Raw genomic sequence first — 18,636 nt, forward strand, 5'->3', positions numbered from 1 at the left:
TCGTACGCGGATTTTGATTGAGTGCGCAATCCAATCGGTTGCCTTCAGTGGAAATCATCCATTATTATTAAATAATAATTTAAGAAATAATATTAATCATAAACTACAATTTAATAATAATCGTAATAATTTAAAGAAAAACACAGAGAGAAAAATTCAGGCCGGTTGGTGCATAGAGGATTTTATTGGTAACTTTGCTTACAAAACCACAGCAACAGCAAAAACAACAGCAACGCGATCATCACCGTCATCGTCATTGTCATCTTCAACAGTTTGTTTAAACCAATTGTTTGCATCGTCCTTCTTATCATCAGCCCTTTCCTTTAATTCCAACAACAGCAACAGCAGCAACAACAACAGCAGCAGCAGCAGCAGCAACACTAGCAACAATGATTACTCATCACCATCGCCATCTCTATCCGCAAAGAAGACTAATTTATTTTACCACCATAGAAAAGCATTTCGCAGGAAAGAGGAAAACCTTTTGCAGCAAGAACAGAAATTCTTCGCCTACATTACCACCATCGCCATCACTATCGAGTATGTTATCTCTGTAGCCATCAGTAATACTCTACTATCCCCACTCCTCACAACTGCTAGATTATTAGTTGGTTCTACTAATTATACGACCCTAAAATCATGATAAGATCCGTTTAGCACTCGTATGATACCAAAGATTTCGGATAATTTTGCTAGGTTTACTTGTTGATGCGTAAAAAATTAAAAAATTGATTTGAAAAGACACTCCTTTTTTGGTTCCAGTTAACCATTGACTATGAGAAAGAGAACAAAACATTAAATAAAGAACGATATATGAAAAATTGTACTCAAAATCGACTGTACTTTTTGTTGTTTCTTTCTGTCAAACAATTTGTGATATTCAAATTGCTGTGTTTTTGTCTGTAGCAAATGCGTTGCATGAAAATCTAATTTTCGAAAGCTGATAAATACACACATAAAAGACACACATACACACTCGCACGAAAAATCGAACAAAAAGCAAAAATGCTGCTATGTAGATGTGGCTGACTCCGTGTAGGTGGCGCAAAGGCATGATCTTTCTCCGTATTTATCCCTCAATCTCTCTACACGCACATTGTAGTATTGCCCTTCAAACAAACACAGAAATGGAACAAAAGGAAAGCCCCCACAAACATGGGCTTTCCTGCCAGCAGAGGACCAGTTTTCCATCCCGAACAGTAGTAAGCAGAAATTCTTTCGAACGTGGTATGCTAACAACCACTGGATTGAATACTAATGGCAAAGGTCAACACACATAGAAGAGCAAAACAAACACAGTACACACACTACACACAGATACAATTTCACCGTAATAAACAAAAATTAAAGAACAGAAGAGAAAATAACAATATATTGATGTAGCAAGATGCAAACATAAACGGAGAACAGTACTGACATTGAAATGAGAAAAATTGCCAATAAAAATCAAGATGAGGCTTGAAGCATTTCTGTGTTGCATGTAACTATTCGTTTCTTTTCCGAACTCTTGAAACCAATGCCCACCTTATACGTCCAGCTTTAACCGCGATTTAACTAATGGCAATGGGTTCACCATGAAGCTGCGTGAGTTCGTGGTTCAACATCCCCCCTCCACAAACTAAGTTCTCCTGTACTCCGAAGAAGATGGTTCTTAGGGTTAGCATCTCGAAAATTGTATGGGGCTTTGTTCGAATATAGTTGCTTGTGAAGCCCATAGTAAGCACAACTTCCGCCAATAATATGCTTCCGAATCTCACGGCTGGGGCCATTGTCTGCCGTCACCAGTGAGTAGACCAATTCGCCAACCACATATCTCGAAATCACCGCTACCAGATAATACTGAATACGATTCCAGGAAACTCGGAATGTATCCGCGTGAGATGTTCATTCCACAGACGGTTGATGAATGCCACTGAAGTCACCCAAAAGAATGTGACTCGGTGTCAGGGCTTCCCATGTAATGGCTTATCCTCCACTGTAAACGCAAGGACTACCAAAACGACGGCACATACATATCAGAAGTGTTTTTCTCTTTCGAGTCAAAAACTTCAGAGAGAACTAAAGTTCTTTCCCACATTGGTTCAAAAACATAAGAATGTCTTTTAGTTTCAACTGTCTAACAGTATGATCCTCTATATAGGGTTGTCCAAAGACCCGTAAACGCAATTGCATTTTTGTAGGACAGACACATATCAAATGATATGAAGTTCCATAATTGGACTCACAAAGATCACAAGAGTAATATTCTGCACGTTGAATAGCAGCCATATGATAATTGTGTTTACAATGACCAGTCAATGCTCTAACAAGAATCTTCATATTTTGCTTAGAAAATTTTAATAAATTCTTTGAAAACGCTAGATTAGGCTCTGCCAAAAATACTTTAGTTTGACGACATGTTTCAGAATTTCGCCAATAGGAGGCATGTTCAATTGAAGCCCAGCAGCGAATCTTTTGCTTTATCCAACAGCAGAAAATGGGCAAAGCTGGTTCCGGACCAATGAAGTCGATTTCTGCTCCGGCTCTTGCTAATTCGTCAGCCAATTCATTTCCAGATATACCAGAATGACCAGGAACCCATTAAAGGTAAACAGCATTTAAGATGCTCAAAACTTCTAGTTGAGTCCGACATTTAACTACAGTTTTTGATTTAGAATTTGTCGCATTTAGTGCTTTGATAGCAGCCTGGCTGTCAGAACAAAAATAAATTCTTTTGCCAGACAGGTTTTGTTGTAGTGCCGATTGTACTCCGCACATAATCGCAAAGATTTCAGCTTGAAATACCGTGCAGAACCTGCCAAGTGGGTACGATTCTTCCAATCGCAATTTATGGCAGTAGACTCCAGCACCTGCTCTACCGTCCAACAGTGATCCATCTGTATAACAAACAATATGTTGTTCCAGTTCTCTTTCTAAGTAACCAGACTGCCATTCACTCCGGGCAGGAATCTTGGTATAAAAAGTTTTATACGGAAAACTGTAATTTAGTCCAAAATCACTGGGAGCAACAACATATTTGTCCCAGGCCACACGCGGGTATGACTCGTGTTACGAGATAATAAATTACTATTCCAGTGTGCAGTTACCTGCAAACGGTAGGCACATAACAGTGCTTCTTGTTTCAGAAAAAACATGAAGAGGTTTGATGCTCAAAAGTACTTCGAGAGCGGTAGTTGGAGTTGTAGTGAAAGCACCAGTCATTACCATAAGTAACATTCTCTGAAGGTGATTTAGCTTTGACTGTATGCTAGCAACTTCTCCTTTCTGCCACCATACTAGGCAGCCGTACGCCAAAGTAGGTCGAACAACGCTTGTGTATATCCAATATATGTACCTGGGTTTTAGACCCTAAGTTTTCCCAAATGCTCGTCTGCACTGTCCAAATACCATGCATGCTTTTTTGATTCTGGAATCGATGTGAGCAGACCAGTTCAACTTTGAATCAAGAATGACCCCAACGTACTTAACTTGGTCTGTAATGACGATTTCAGAGTCAAAAAATTGCAGAGGACGGATACCAATTATTATTTTTTTATTTGTAAAAAGTATCATCGAGGTCTTGCCCGGATTAACTAAGAGTCGGATTTGCCGACACCATTGTTCACCAACATGCAAAGCTTCTTGCATTAAGTCAAACAGTATGCTTTCGCGCAGACCGGAGATCAATAGAGTACGGCGGGGCATAAGTGCGATGTTTGAAGATGTCATCAATTTTCGTGAGAGATAAAGAAGGACAACAATTTAATATATTTTATAGTGATGCAGTAACTCAATGTCTTCACATTCAACTTTAAATCATCTGCGGTAATAGTGTTTTGCAAAATAAATTCTTCTTTCTTCTGATCAAGTGCAGATTCGCACTTTTACCCCACTAGCGGGGCAACAGTGCGAATACCGCGGGGCAAAAGTTCGAAGCTAGAATCCATGAAATTAGCCCAGCAGTAGCTAACAAAACCATATTATCTTCAATCTGCGTTATGTTTCGGTAAGGAATATTCTCAATTTGCACCTTTTCTATTTTGCGCTGGTGTATTGCAGCCTCCGTTAGATTGAAACTTTTCCAAACGTTTGTTTTTTGTTTCATCAGCGGAAACACATTGTTTTTCTTAGGCCAACATCTGTAAAGCACACAGTTTTCTGCAGATCTTTCATTTCTAGTATCTGTAATATAGTGCCTAAAGCTGTATATAATGAGCTATACATTTTTGCCTCGTCCATGAATCGCACTTTTGCCCCGTCCGTGAATCGAACTTTTACCCCGCGAGGCGCTTGACGGGGTTAGATTAAATTACGGAAAAGCGAAATATATTTTGTAAATTATTTTCGCCGTATTTTCAAAACAGATATGTGAGTGATGTAAAACGCTGCTACAAATTTTCAACAAGTAATATCCTCCTGTTGATATCGCATTTGCCGTATAACGAAAAATTACATCAAAACCGCCCTAAAATAACATTTGCACATAACTCAGCAACTATGCTTCGTAAGCAACCAAGGTTTACGTTAGATTCAAGCTGTCAAAGTAGTCACCCATCCATGCCAATGTAGAAAATTTACTCGGAATCTGCACCGATAAATCATTAAATCGCACTTTTACCCCTCCTTACTCTATATGATAATCATCGATCCGCAAAGCCTTAAGTTGGATAACCCAGAGCATTTAATTTGCTATTTGCTGTAAGCTATCCGCAACTAGGTTCCATAGGAGTGGTGACAGAACACCACCCTGAGGGCAGCCACAGATGCTCAGCTTCCTTATTCCTGCTAGTCTCAATGATGAGCAAAGAATCCGGTTGCTAAGCATTTGGTGTATCCAGCTTATTATAGTACATGGAACTCCATGGTTTTCTGCTGCTTCCAGATAGAATTGAAAGATACGTTATCGAAGGCTCCTTCGATATCGAGAAATACTCCTAAACAGGAGTTTTTGTGAAAGAATGCTTTCTCGATCTTGTAAACGACATTATGTAACAGAGTTACAGTAGATTTACCACGTTGATATGCATGTTGCATATCATGCAGTGGATAATCACTCAAACTAACATCACGAATATGGTGATCAATAATTCGTTCTACAGTTTTGAGGAAAAAAGAACTTGATAGGCCTAAAATTTTTCGCTTCTTCATAAAAGACGCGCGACCATCCTTGGGGATAAATTTTACAACTGTTTCCCGTCACGTTGTCGGGATATAACCGGTGGCAATACTGCATGTAATAATCTTGTTTGAAATATGTTTGAAATGTTCATACCCTTTCTGAAGCAAAGCAAGGAAAATTCCGTCTTTTTCAGGAGTTTTATACGGAGCAAAACTCTCGATTGCCTATTTAATCGATTCAGTTGTCTCGAGTTTCCTGGCTAATGCCCAAGACTCGTAGTTTGCTGAAAAGATTTCACAATCAATCGTTGGAGTTGGCTCCGTACAACCTGGAAAATGAGTGTCCAACAAACACTTAAGTACTTCATCTTCATCCGATGAGTATTCACCACTAGCAGTTTTTAGTGAATTTACATTAAAATCCTTCGTCTTGGAGAGAATTTTATTGATTCTAGATGCTTCGTTTGTACTCGAGACATTAGAGCATAGGTTTCTCCACCCAGAGGTTTCTCCGGTACCAGAGCTGTAAACGTATGCTTTCTAGGGAAGATAATGGGAAATTTTACATCTTCATTCACATTTGAAGCTTCAATTCTGCTGTCGATTACGAAGGATTCCGTTTTCGTCAAGTAACGGATACCATTTTCGTTTTCTAACGGGATCTGCTGCCCTTTTGGCTTCGAACGGTTGCGATACAACAACACCATCTCATCAGGAAAACATTGGCATAGTGTTTCTAGTACCAACAATCTGTCAGCTCTTTATAGTTCTTGCGGCGTCAAAGGGACCTACTGACCGTTCCGGTCCTATTACCGCTCGTTTTGCATTGACAATGAACCGACAGACGTAGGATCGGGTCAACCGCGAAAACCTTTCCAGATTAATAAGAACGAGAATCTCCACCGCTTAATGGGCGTAGCATGGACAAAAGCTCTTCGTCAGTGGGAAGTGCCGGAGTCTTTTGTACCTGCCACTTTACTGCCGGTAACTGTAGTAATTCCAAGTGGGGCATCAACTGCGTCGTCTTCAGCGATGCAACCTTGGTGTTAGCCGTGACAAGTACGTTTTCAGGAATTCCCTCGCGATTCTACGTCCGAAAGTAGGTTGCGGCGCAGCGGGCAGACTCATTTGCGTCAACGAAGATGTGTAATTGTAGCTGTCGGTAAAGGTCACTTTGCAGCTTCCGGGAAGTACGGACGTCCGCGAACAAATTCGTCCAATTTCTCCACCTTCGGTGCAGATCATCGCCCATTTTCTCAACCCATTAGATTCCAGCTCTCCACAGGTCCTGCTGCAAAATCTTTCCGTGTACTATAAAAAGGTACAAAGCACCTAGAGGGTCGAAAAGTGACATCAGGCATATTGTCATCTGTCTCTTAATGGGAAGTTCGTTGCTGTTGCTGTGTTGCTGCTCGTTGCTATCAAACTGCCATTTTTTGCATTATCGCCGTTAAGAAACTCAGGCCTGTCAAACATTAAAGTCCAAGCACGCGCTCACAGTCCTTCGAATTATCTGCTGCCAACTGTTTATCCTCTCTGGCTTCATCCACCGATTCATAACTCTTCAAGAAGTTGTCCACATGGTGGTTTTGCACAATTCCTTCGACGGCTCGGTGGTACAGCTCTCTGAATTCTTCGGTATTTTTATTTTTAATGAATTGCACCGACGTAGGAGAGCATATTGAACCGAAAGTCATTACATCCATCCATGAGATAAAAGTCCAGAACATTAGATGGTTCACTGCACCTGCGGAACCGTTGCGAGTGGCGATCCTCTTTGCGTATGTACACTTGGGCGAATGGTTCCTTGATGTTCGCGGAGACGGCAATCTTAATTTGTCGAAAGCTGCCTAGAATGCCAGGGTTCGAACCCATCAGCCAGCAGTACTGAATTAAGAGATATTCCGTTTACAGCCGCTCTAACTTCCCAAATCATGCTAATTTTGGGTATGAAAGCAACTAGGAAAAAGCGCTCAACATAAGTCTAGGCCTAAGTCCTAAGATTTGTATAATCGAGTACCCAACCAACACCGAAGCTGAAATAGAATGATACTTATTTGGTTACAACTGATTTAACAATGAATGCAGGTGGCAGACGCTGAATAAATCTAAGCATAGGTCTCCGTACTCTATGAGTGTTTAAGCAGCCAACACGCTGTAAATCAGCTGCTTCACATAATAGTGTCACAAGCAAATTAGGCGCATCTTCAACCTCTCAACAACCCGTCAATATTCTCATTAATTGCGCTATACTAGCTGAATAAGCGATTGGTCATTTTAATAAAAAGCCCTTTAACGCCTACTGCATATCAAACCTATCCCGAGTAACAACGTTAGTTGAATTGCAAGCTCAATTCCTGTTTACGAGTTGGTTTAAGACGCGATCAAAGCTGCATAAAGGAAAGCACTTAAATAGTGTTTCAACAAGCGATGTTTAAGCTACTTTAATTTTTTCAAACCAGCTTTCCTCCAAAGCTTGTTAATAGCTGATTTTTCTGCTAAACAATCCGCTTCTAAACTGCCATAAACATCAAACTGTTTTACGACTGTTTACAGGTGTTAAAGTGGCTTTATAAACCAGTGGAGGCTTTCATTAGGCTCATAGTTTTCAAACTACTTTAAAGCTGCTTAAGGGTGTTAAAGTGGCTTTGTGTGGCTTAAAGTGGCAAACTAATACCAAGCTTTCATTCGGCTCACAGCACACATACTGTCAAATCATAGAATTTCGCAATTCGGTTGGCAGCAAAAATATATGCCAGTTATCGGTATTATCTATTGCTTCAATCAATGCTGATGGATCAGAAGATAGCGGTTCAATTCCCGAAAGAAGACGACATGCATTTTTAATTAGCTTGCATACACGAATTAAAGTTATTCTAAATTAAAAATATAGCATACGACGCCATAGCAAAATAAATATGACGCGTTCCATTTTCTGATTAAGCGTTGATTAAGCGGCTGAAAAAGCATTGCAAAACTATTTCTCGTTCTAAAAATAGCTATACGTTCTAAAAATGGCTATTTAAAAACGCCCAAAAGCCTCTCATAAGCTTCATTGCAGCTTCGAAAGTAGCTATTAACAAGCCCCGAAGCTTAATAAATCAGCAGATTTAGATGTTTAAGAGCTGAAAAAAGCTTTTTAATTCTAAAACTAAACCATAGTTCAGCCACAGAATGAATAAAACCAGCTATAAACGAGTTTGAGCAGCCTATAATTGTTACTTGGGTAGCCAAGCCAGGAGGTGCGGGGTCATGTGGTTTGCAGTTCCTAACTTTACAACTGTAGGCAACCATTGAACCACACGACTTTATTTTCAAGTGTAATATTATTTATACTAATATTTTTGGTAGACTTATCTAGTGTCAGAGAGCCGAATAAGGCGCTATATTCTCGGTCAATTACAGCCTGGCTTCAGGTTTAAATGCCATTAGTTGTTCTCGAGGGTCCGGACTCCCAACAACTGTAAATAAATCATTTTCTATATGGGAAACGTTTGGTACGGGAGGTCCACGCTTTCTTCCTTCTCATTGATTTTATGGAATTTAATGGAGTTAGGTATTAGGCTGTATGCATAACAGAGTTAGAGCAAACTCTCCCATAAGATTTACACGGCAAAGCAAACTGTATTATTCATACGGCATATTATTTCTGGTTCCAATTGATTCCTTGAAATTCTCTCTGCGGTACATGCTGCGCAGTTGGCCTGGCCGTTGACTAGAAAAATAATAGAGTCAAGTAATCCTCATTTTCCAGGATGCTTTCAAGAATTGGCCGCGTTAGTGTGAGATTAGATTAGATTAGAAATTACCTATTTCACGAGGAATTACTCTATATAGTGCTTAATCGAAAATCCGGCAAAATCCAGATTTTTTAACAAAATGGCAGCAGTGACCAAACTCGTACACAATTTTCTCATAATTTCCACCGAAAATTTAAAAATATTTAGTGATTTTTTTTTCTACAAACAAACTCTATCATAGGTTAGTTCTAAACACCACCACCAGCTGCCCATGAGTCGAAAGTGTGAATTTACGCATATGCCCTTTTGTTGATTTATGCAAGAAATGAACTGTCAGGCTTGTAAACATCTTTCCTAGCAGGGATACCAGATATGCAAAATTGTCCTTGCAGAGCAGTCTTTTGCAATACGAATGCAAACATCTAGAATTACAATTCAACATAGATATCTGTGGTTAATTTATAATTTTCTATAAATTTTCTAATATTTACACAAAATGCATGATAATCTGTGATGATAGATCATTAAATGAAATCTTCTTTACTGTTGGTGAGAGTGTATTGGTGACACCGGGCTGACTGTTAAGCTTTTTGAACTGTTTGAACTTGTCTGGCGAATCGCATAATTTTGCAGATATAACTGGCAGCTCTGTTCGTTGGGTTGTTTTCATTTTCTAGCACGTGTACTCTGTACAGAGTACAGGTAAATCGACCTGTTTTATTTAGCCAAAATCGTCGGATTACGGATTAGTTAATTTTGAAAACTATTCTTCTACTGTTAAGTTCGCTGTTAGCACTTCAGAATGGTTAAACGGTTACGGAAAACGAGGAAAAATCAAAAGTACAATTACAACAGAAACCGTAAAAGGCTCAACAAGAAGATTCGCAACACCGGCGTTATAAAATGGTGAGTTTACATTATTTATTTCTAGTTTAGTGCGAGATGTTATAGCTTTAAACTTTTCCAGCAAGGAAATCAGCAAAGCCCTTGATAAAACACAAAAACTTTCCACTAACATCCGTCAAATGGGCCTGGCATTCGACGTAAATAAAGCTCTTCCGGTTCCGAATGCCAAACAGGAACGTCTTCATTTGACCAGATACGTAAACGGATTTCTGGAGGAAGACAACTCGGATGATGATGCTCCGAGACCCAGTAAAACGAAAGCGAAAACACGCAAGCCGGCAAAGGTGGCCGTCCGCCAGCAGCTGGAGAAGGATGCTAACGAGTACGTGGAAAGTCGCTTCCGACTGCCGAAGGGTCAAGTGCAGTACATAACGGAGTTTATCGATGCTCACGGTTTCAACTATCGGGCAATGTCACGCGACAGGAGGAACTACGACCAGGAGACGTGGCGTCAGCTGCGCCAGAAGGTGCGCAAATTCCTGTCCATCCCCGAGCAGTGTACACCCTACCTGGAGCGGAAAGGTTGGCTCGACTGCGATATGGGTGATCCGAATGATGCCCGGTGGAAGGAGTACTGTACCGACGATGAGGAATGTTGAGTGAGAGGGGATTGTTAATTTTTTTAATATACTATTTGCGATGCTGCAAACAATGGTTGTACTGATTTTAGGGAAAGTCCTTATTATGCTAGAATATGAGTTCCTGTTATCGAATTTCAACCAGCTGCCGTTACCAACTATGTCAAAGCAATTTGTCTTAAATCGAGGTTGTCTTATATCGTGGTATCCCTGTATACGAGGCGAGCTACCGTTACCGTTACGAGGCGAAATGACCACCGATGAAAGTGAAACCAATCCTGCCACAAAAAGTTTCTCTGGAAAATTCTCACGTCATTCGATGCGAGATTTGTCTCCATTAACGGCGCCTAATTAAAATATTATCACTTCACTCGCCGTGCAGAATAAGTCCTATTATCTTTATGAAAGTTGAAGCAGATCAAGGCCATTCGGTTGATGGACAAAGTTTACCACTAGACGGCATTAGAATAATATGAGAAAATGTGTTTAAAACTGGTCAGTACGGGAAGACAATCCGGATAAGGGTGCAAAAATGAACCCTCACTCAATTTGTTCAGATTACTTCAGCATTATTGAATTGTTGGTCTTCAAATAGGATAGAAATAGGAACGTATTGCATACCATTTCCCAGAATGACCCCTTCCACAGAAAGTCTACCAGAAGTCATTATCCCGAAAGTCTACTTTAACCGACAACAGTTTGACTATCAAGCGTGTAGGGCGCTATATTGTTTATTGGCTCGATTTAGCCCCAAGGATTGTCACGTTAACATATAAATAGTCAAGTCAAATCAATAGTAAAATGCTATCAAACGTATAAAAATAGATCTTAAAATAAATATATATTCTTTGGGGTTCACCACTCCTGAAAAAAGCAAGCGAATCTTCCGAGTAGTATTGGTCATGCGTCGTGGCAGATTGATGTCGACAACATACAAGATAATATGATGCTTGCATGTTAACAGCGAATCTAAGATAACACCCAAGTCCCTAATTTGCGAAATACGTTCAATAACTGTGCCTTCGACTCGCAGCATTGAATCATTCCGCAGTGTCCTGGTCCTGGAACGTACATTCAGATTAATCGTACCCAAAATAGCAGGACAATCGATTCTTCCCTGCAACATATCAGCAGCAAACAAAGCTCTTGCGACGTTCCTTCGCACCTGAAGTGTCTCCAAATGGATCAACCGGCATCGTCTCTCGTAACTCGGCAATCGGAACGGATCTCGCCAAGGTAGATGACGGAGCGCAAAACGTAAGAAGCGGCGTTGAATCAACTCATTCCTAGCAATTCCGTTTTGATTATACGGATGCCAGACGATGGAACCGTATTCGAGAGTCGAACGGATGAGTGAGCAGTATGCCTTAAGACACTACACGTTGGTGAAGCCTTTAGCGATGCGGAAGACGGATCCTAGAGTTCTGGATGCTCTGTCCACAATGTAGGAAATGTGTCGCCTAAACGATAACTGACTGTCCAAGATAATGCCGAGATTCTTCACTTGGTCGACACGTTGAATTTCAGTACCAACGAGCTTGTAGTTGAAAATTACTGGCTGACGGATTCGGGCGAAAGAAATAATGGAGTATTTTTCAGGATTCACGAGCATGCAGTTACACCAATCAATAAAGGTATCAAGCTCTCGTTGAAGACGGATTGCATCGACATTGGAGCGAATCCTCAAGTAAATCTTCAAATCATCGGCGTAGGGTAAACGAGGGCCTTCAAGAACGTGGTTGACATCATTGAAGTATAGCAGGAAGATTAACGCTCGGGTACTTTTTCATTTCGACGTATCTGCAAATGAGAGATTTTCTTCGTGTCTCCTCTCTTCCGCTGTTTATGGCGATACTAATGCATTTTGACACATCAGCTTTGCATGAATCGGTTGCCGGAGTCACTAGCTAGCCAAATGTTTTGAAAATTTTCTTTTCAATACATTAGTATCGCCGTAAAAAGCGGAAGAGAGGAGACACGAAGACAATCTCTCATTTGCAAATACGTCGAAATGAAAAAGTACCCGAAAACGGTCCCAAATGACTGCCTTGTGGGATTCCAGGCGAGGCCGAAAACGCATTAGATTGAAAACCTTCAACCGTCACAATCAGTTTACGACCTACGAGATAGGAATTGAACCAACGCACACTTCCGCTGATACCGAGTCTTTCCAATTTGGCAATTGCAATAGCATGATTGGTTTTGTCGAACGCCGCAGATAAATCAGTATAGATGACGTCCGTTTGAGCACGATCCGCTAAGCTTTCCGCAATATATGATGTGAGACACATAAGATTTGTAGTGGTTGATCTGCCAGCTATGAATCCATGTTGATCATCACTTAGGCATTGTTTGCAGTGTGACAGCAGCGGAGTCATGATAAGAAGCTCGAATAACTTCGAAATGGCACATAATGATGAGATTCCTCTAGTCGAAGATTTTAACGTTGAGGCGGCTCTAGAGATCATTGTTTCGTCGATGTTAAGAGTACCCAGCGTATTCGCAGTCATTAGCGGAACCTTGTTGGCAGCCTGATTAGCTTGGTCGTCTGGGATCTTACTTTACTTTACTTTAGTGGCAACGGTCCGTTACCGATCCTGCGCCGAACGAATTATAGTCCTCCAGTACCGTCGGTCCTGGGCTGCCGTTCTCCAATCCCCACGAACACCAGCTGAACGTGCATCGTCTTCGACAGCACACACCCACCGGGTGCGGGGTCTGCCTCGGAGTCTACGGCCTCTTCCTGGTTCTCTGCTGAAAATAGTTTTGGCTACTCTTTCATCGGGCATTCTGGCCACGTGTCCAGCCCACCGCAGCCTGCCACATTGCACTACCTTCACTATATCAGCATATTTGTATACTTGGTACAGCTCGTGATTCATGCGTCTGCGCCACACTCCATTTTCCATTTTGCCACCAAGTATAGATCGCAGAATTTTACGCTCAAAAACCCCAAGCACTCGCCGATCAGCTTCCTTTAGCGTCCATGATTCGTGTCCGTAAAGGGCCACCGGGAGGATTAGTGTTCTGTAGAGCGCCAGTTTTGTGCGAATTTGCAAACTACGGGACTTCAGCTGGCTACGTAATCCGTAGAAAGCCCGATTCGCGGCTGCAACTCGTCGTTTCACTTCGCGGCTTACATCGTTGTCACATGTCACGAGTGTACCAAGGTATATAAATTCCTCCACTACTTCATATCGTTCCCCATCTAACTCCACCTCGGCACCAACACCACTTGAGCTCCCACGTTCCCTACCAGCAACCATGTACTTCGTTTTGGCGGTATTAATGGTAAGTCCCAATCTCGCTGCTTCCCTTTTAAAGGGCCTAAAGGCCTCTTCTACTGCTCTACGGTTGATTCCGATGATATCGACGTCATCCGCAAAACCAAGAAGCATGTGAGATTTCGTGATGATAGTTCCATTCCTTTCCACGTTTGCTCTTCGTAAAGCACCTTCCAAGGCAATGTTGAATAGCAGGTTAGAGAGTGCGTCCCCTTGCTTCAGTCCATCCAACGTCACGAAAGCAGCTGAGGTCTCACCCGCTATTCTAACGCATGATTTGGATCCATCCAGCGTCGCACGAATCAGCGTAACTAGTTTCGTCGGAAAACCATGTTCTAGCATTATCTGCCACAGCTCATTTCGTTTAACTGAATCGTACGCCGCTTTAAAATCCACAAACAGATGGTGTGTCTGCAAGTTGTACTCCCGGAACTTGTCTAGCAACTGGCGCAGGGTAAACATCTGATCCGTCGTGGAGCGACCCTCACGAAAACCCGCTTGGTACTCGCCGACGAAGGACTCCGCTAACGGTCTCAGTCTGCAGAACAGGATACGGGAAAGCACCTTGTAGGCAGAATTGAGCAATGTAATTCCTCGATAGTTTTTACACTCCATTCGATGTCCCTTTTTGAAAATTGGGCAAATGAGGCCATCCAACCACTCCTCCGGCATTTGTTCTTCCTCCCAGATCCTGACAATGATCCGGTGGATTGCTTCGTACAGCCGCTCGCTCCCCGCTTTTAGAAGTTCAGCCGGGATACCGTCCTTCCCAGCAGCCTTACCGTTTTTCAGCTCACTGATTGCCTTCTTAACCTCTTCCTGTGTTGGTGGCTCCACAGCTTGACCATCGCTTACAATTTCTATCCTGTCCCTGCTGATCTCCTCATTTACCTCTCCATTCAATAGTGTCTGGAAGTGCTCCTTCCACCTGGCTGCTACCGCCGTTTTGTCGGTAAGCAGGTTGCCAGCACTATCATTGCACATCACAGGCATGGCAAAATTCCTGCTTCTCACCGTTTTATAGAAACTCCGTGTGTCGTTGCTGGCGTATCGCTCCTCTGCGCCGGCAAGCACGTGCTCCTCGTACTCGCGTTTCTTTAGACGATGAATTCTTTTTTCCGCAGCTCTAGTCTCTCTGTATCTCTCTCTGTTTTGACGCGTTGCCGCAGTGAGCATGCGACTCCTGGCCTGGTTCTTTTCGTCTGTCACTCTCTGGCATTCGGCATCAAACCAGCTGTTACGCTGTCTTCCACGCGTCGTGCCTACCACCTCTCTCGCTGTTGTTTGGATGGCACCATGGATGTTCCTCCACAGCCCATTTATATCTTCTTCTTCTACCTGCTGTTCTGCGATTCGCTGGTCAAGCTTCCTGGCGTACTCCACTGCAACGCCATCTGCCGTTAACCGCTGGATGTTGAAACGCAGCGTCCTTTCAGTGCGAGCTTTCGCCGTGTTCGACAGCCTTGCGCGAATCTTACTCACTACGAGATAGTGGTCAGAGTCGATATTTGGTCCACGAAAAGACCGTACATCGATAACATCCGAAAAGTGTCGACCGTCAATCAAGACATGATCGATCTGAGAGCTAGAGTCTCCATTTGGATGCCTCCAGGTTTGTTTCCGAATATTCAAACGTGGAAAGTAGGTGCTACAGATGGCCATCCCTCTGGCCGCGGCAAAATTTATGAGCCTCAGACCGTTATCATTGGTCGACAGATGCAGGCTATGTCTTCCAATAACTGGACGGAAGAATTCCTCCCTCCCGATCTGCGCGTTTGCATCTCCGATGATGATTTTCACGTCGTGTTTTGGGCACTCTCCATAGGTCCTCTCAAGCTTGTCGTAAAACTCGTCTTTAGCATCATCGGATTTATCATTTGTCGGTGCGTATAAGTTGATTAGGCTATAGTTGAAGAATTTGCCCTTAATCCTCAACACGCATATACGGTCATCTACGGGCCTCCACCGGATAACTCGTTGCTTTTGTTTTCCCAACACTACGAAACCGACTCCATGTTCAGCTTTCTTACCGCCACTGTAGTAGATGTGGTACTTAAAAGAAGTGCCTGCAATAGGGTCTACTGCACGGAACTCCCTTTCTCCGGAATTTGGCCACCGAACTTCCTGAATAGCAGCGATCTCCACTCCGAGTTGATGCAGCTCTCGAGCAAGCAAGCCAGCCCGTGCCGGTTCATGGAGAGTTCGGACATTCCAGGTACCAAGTTTCCAATCGTTATCCCTTAATCGTTTCCTTGTCCCTTGCCGTGTCCTATACCGATTGTTCCGTCCTGAATTCCTTTGTTCGTTGTTCGTGGTAATTGAGTTTTCGGTATACTACCTCACCGGGGTCGCGATACCTACATCCCGCTGATGGGTCTGCCATCTTAGGTATAGCTTGCGGGATACAGCATTTCATATTCAGCCGCCCGTTACGAGACAGACGCTGTGTGAGCCGCCCCTCACCTGGAGAACAGGCGCTCTAGTTCGCACCTCCTAGCTTAGCTGCTTCAGTAAGTACATGAAGCATTTCCGGGTAAGGCCATCGACCGTCATCATTTGACTTAGATCTGCGTGGAGGCGCCAGGTGGGAGCTTGAGAGAGCCAGAGCTATGTTTGACGCTCCTTCCAGGTAACTCTCTCCATTTCATACCCACGTCTGGGATCACTTCATTGCAAAACGTTCGCCCGAATTTATCAGCAAATTGTTGACTGATCTACTGAGGATCCGGAGCAACCTCACCATTCAGGGTCATGGTTGAGGGAAGGCCCGATTCTTTACGCTGATCGCTAACATACTTCCAGAAAGTTTTCGGTTTCAACTTCAGATTATGCTGAATTCTGTGTAGGTATCGTCGATAGCATTCCCGACTGGTTCGTTTGTATACAGCGTTCAATCTCTCACGCAGCGAACGGGTGCGGAACTTGGAGTATGTCCTAAGCGCAGCCCTTTTTTCCGTCTTCAGAATACAAAGCTCGCGGGTCAACCAAGGTTTACTGTTTGGCGAATGTGCTATCTTAGCTACATGACGATCGATTGCGTGCCCAATTATGTGCGAAAGAGTCAATGCTGCGTTGTCGGCATCGTTTCCGTCGAGAACACCAATCCAGTCGATAGTTGCAAAGAATTCGGCAATGCTTCGGTGATCAGCATTCCGAAAGTCGTATGAAGCAGGCGGGATGATTTTCATTTGATCAGAATGATGGTCGTGGAGGGCTAGGATGAGTGGGAGGTGGTGCTTACTAGCTTAACCAGAGGCGACGGAGCGAGCGAAATCACTGGGGCAACATCTTGTACGCTGACGAAGCAGAGATCCAGACTGCGATTGTTCTCGTTGGTCACGTGGTTGATTCGTCGCAATGTGACAGAGCTGTGACAGCCGAGAAACCGTAAAGCTCCGATGTGTACAGTAGAGTGATCGGGATCCGGATGAAGAAAACTATTGCTGGATGGTTGCCACAGAAGTCCTGGAAGGTTGAAATCGCCGATAACAATTAGCTCGTCGGTTGCGGTAGCCAAATCGATTACTGACATAACCGACCGGGAGTGAACATCGCTTAGAGCATCATCGCGTACTCGATCAGGCGGAATGTAACTTCCACACACAAAAAGTTTGCTGTTTGCGAGTTCGATACACACCCATACCTGCTCAATACTGCTCCATTGATCATTTTCAATCACATTTGATTTCAGTTTCTTGTTCACCGCAACAAGCACAGCGCCGCCCATTGACTTTCGACTGTTTCCGGGCCCACGATCACAACGGAAGACTTCAAATTCGGGACCAAACACCTGACAAGAGAGAGTTCGCGGGTCAAGCCGATGATATCGTAGCATTCATCGGGTGCAGCCAGGAAGTAGTCGCTCATGTAGTCGTTATGCATGGCATTTTAGCCTCGATTGTTTTCGTGTCTCGCTCGTTACAAAACCAACCATTTTTCTGACAGCGGTTACTTTTGAAAGTCATTTCAGTCATTGTATTCTCCTGGTCATATTTAGCAATGACACGTTTACAAACCGGGTACTAATATTGAGGTACTATGAATATTTATTTCGTACATTCAACGAACGTGGGTTTCCCGCGACGGCCGAACAGAAAACCAAATCGACCACAGCTGCATCAACCGAAAATGGCGAAGGAGCCTTCTTGATGTACGCAACAAATGCAGCGTTGATATCGCATCCGACCATCATCTTGCTGTCGCTGAAACATGTTTGCGCATCGCACGTATTCAATGACGGGAGGTGAAAATTGGGTGCCGTTACGACGTCCGCCGATTGGAGAATTCTGAGTTGAAAAGGGCCTTTGTCGAACAACTTGAATCCCGGGCTTCGGAGTTGCCACCTGGTGGAACCGTCGAAGAGCAACGGATCGGCTTCAACAACGCTTTCATCACGACCAGTGATGCCAGCGCGCACCGGGCGAAGGGAATGGATCTCGGATGAAACTTGGAGGAAGATGGACGAGCGGACAGAGGCGAAAGCCAGCATTGAGCGAGCGCGAACCAGATCGGCCAAGACAGCTACCCGTCAACTATACGCCGAACTGGAGAGGGCTGTTAAACGTGCTTGTAGGCGGGACAAGAGAGCCTGGACTAACTCCCTAGACGAACAGGGAGAAACCGCCGCCGCCAATGGTGATATCCGTTTGTTGTACGATATTTCTCGCCGCCTTAGTGGTGCCAGGATGAATACAAAGATGCCGGTTAAGGACAGAGCTGGTCAGCTACTGACTGACCGTACAGAACAGCTTAAGCGATGGACTGAACACTTTGAACAACTCTTCCGAGTTCCTCGTTGTCTTCGTCGAATTAATCGCGTCAACTCAGAGGCGCCATCGCTGGATGAAATTGTAGCAGCCATCAAAGAGTATGAAATTCAATAGAGCATCAGGGACAGGCTGTATTTCAGCCGAAATGCTCAAAGCTGACCCATCTTTGTCAGCCCAGATGATGCATCAGTCAGCAATATATGAGAAACTGCTACTTTTCCGGTGGACTGGATGCAGGGCAAATTGGTCAAAGTCCCTAAAA

The 18,636-nt window shown here is 43.4% G+C and overlaps 1 protein-coding gene across 1 annotated transcript; it reads left to right on the forward strand.

Annotated features, from left to right (window-relative positions):
- The first annotated feature begins 9,522 nt into the window (after positions 1-9,522).
- Positions 9,523-10,378, forward strand: LOC128743320 (nucleolar protein 16). The gene is made up of 2 exons (XM_053839874.1): positions 9,523-9,743; positions 9,805-10,378. Exons 1-2 carry the CDS (start codon positions 9,640-9,642, stop codon positions 10,340-10,342), a joined length of 642 nt encoding a protein of 213 aa, XP_053695849.1. The 5' UTR covers positions 9,523-9,639; the 3' UTR covers positions 10,343-10,378.
- Positions 10,379-18,636: the final 8,258 nt, after the last annotated feature.

Source organism: Sabethes cyaneus, chromosome 3 (genome assembly GCF_943734655.1).
Source record: "Sabethes cyaneus chromosome 3, idSabCyanKW18_F2, whole genome shotgun sequence".
Taxonomy (NCBI): Eukaryota; Metazoa; Arthropoda; class Insecta; order Diptera; family Culicidae; genus Sabethes; species Sabethes cyaneus.

Bases quoted from the DNA above. Each gene is read 5' to 3' on its own strand.
- LOC128743320 (XM_053839874.1), top strand. From the start codon at position 9,640: ATGGTTAAACGGTTACGGAAAACGAGGAAAAATCAAAAGTACAATTAC. The intron at 9,744-9,804 runs GTGAGTTTACAT...AAACTTTTCCAG, and splicing joins AACACCGGCGTTATAAAATG to CAAGGAAATCAGCAAAGCCC.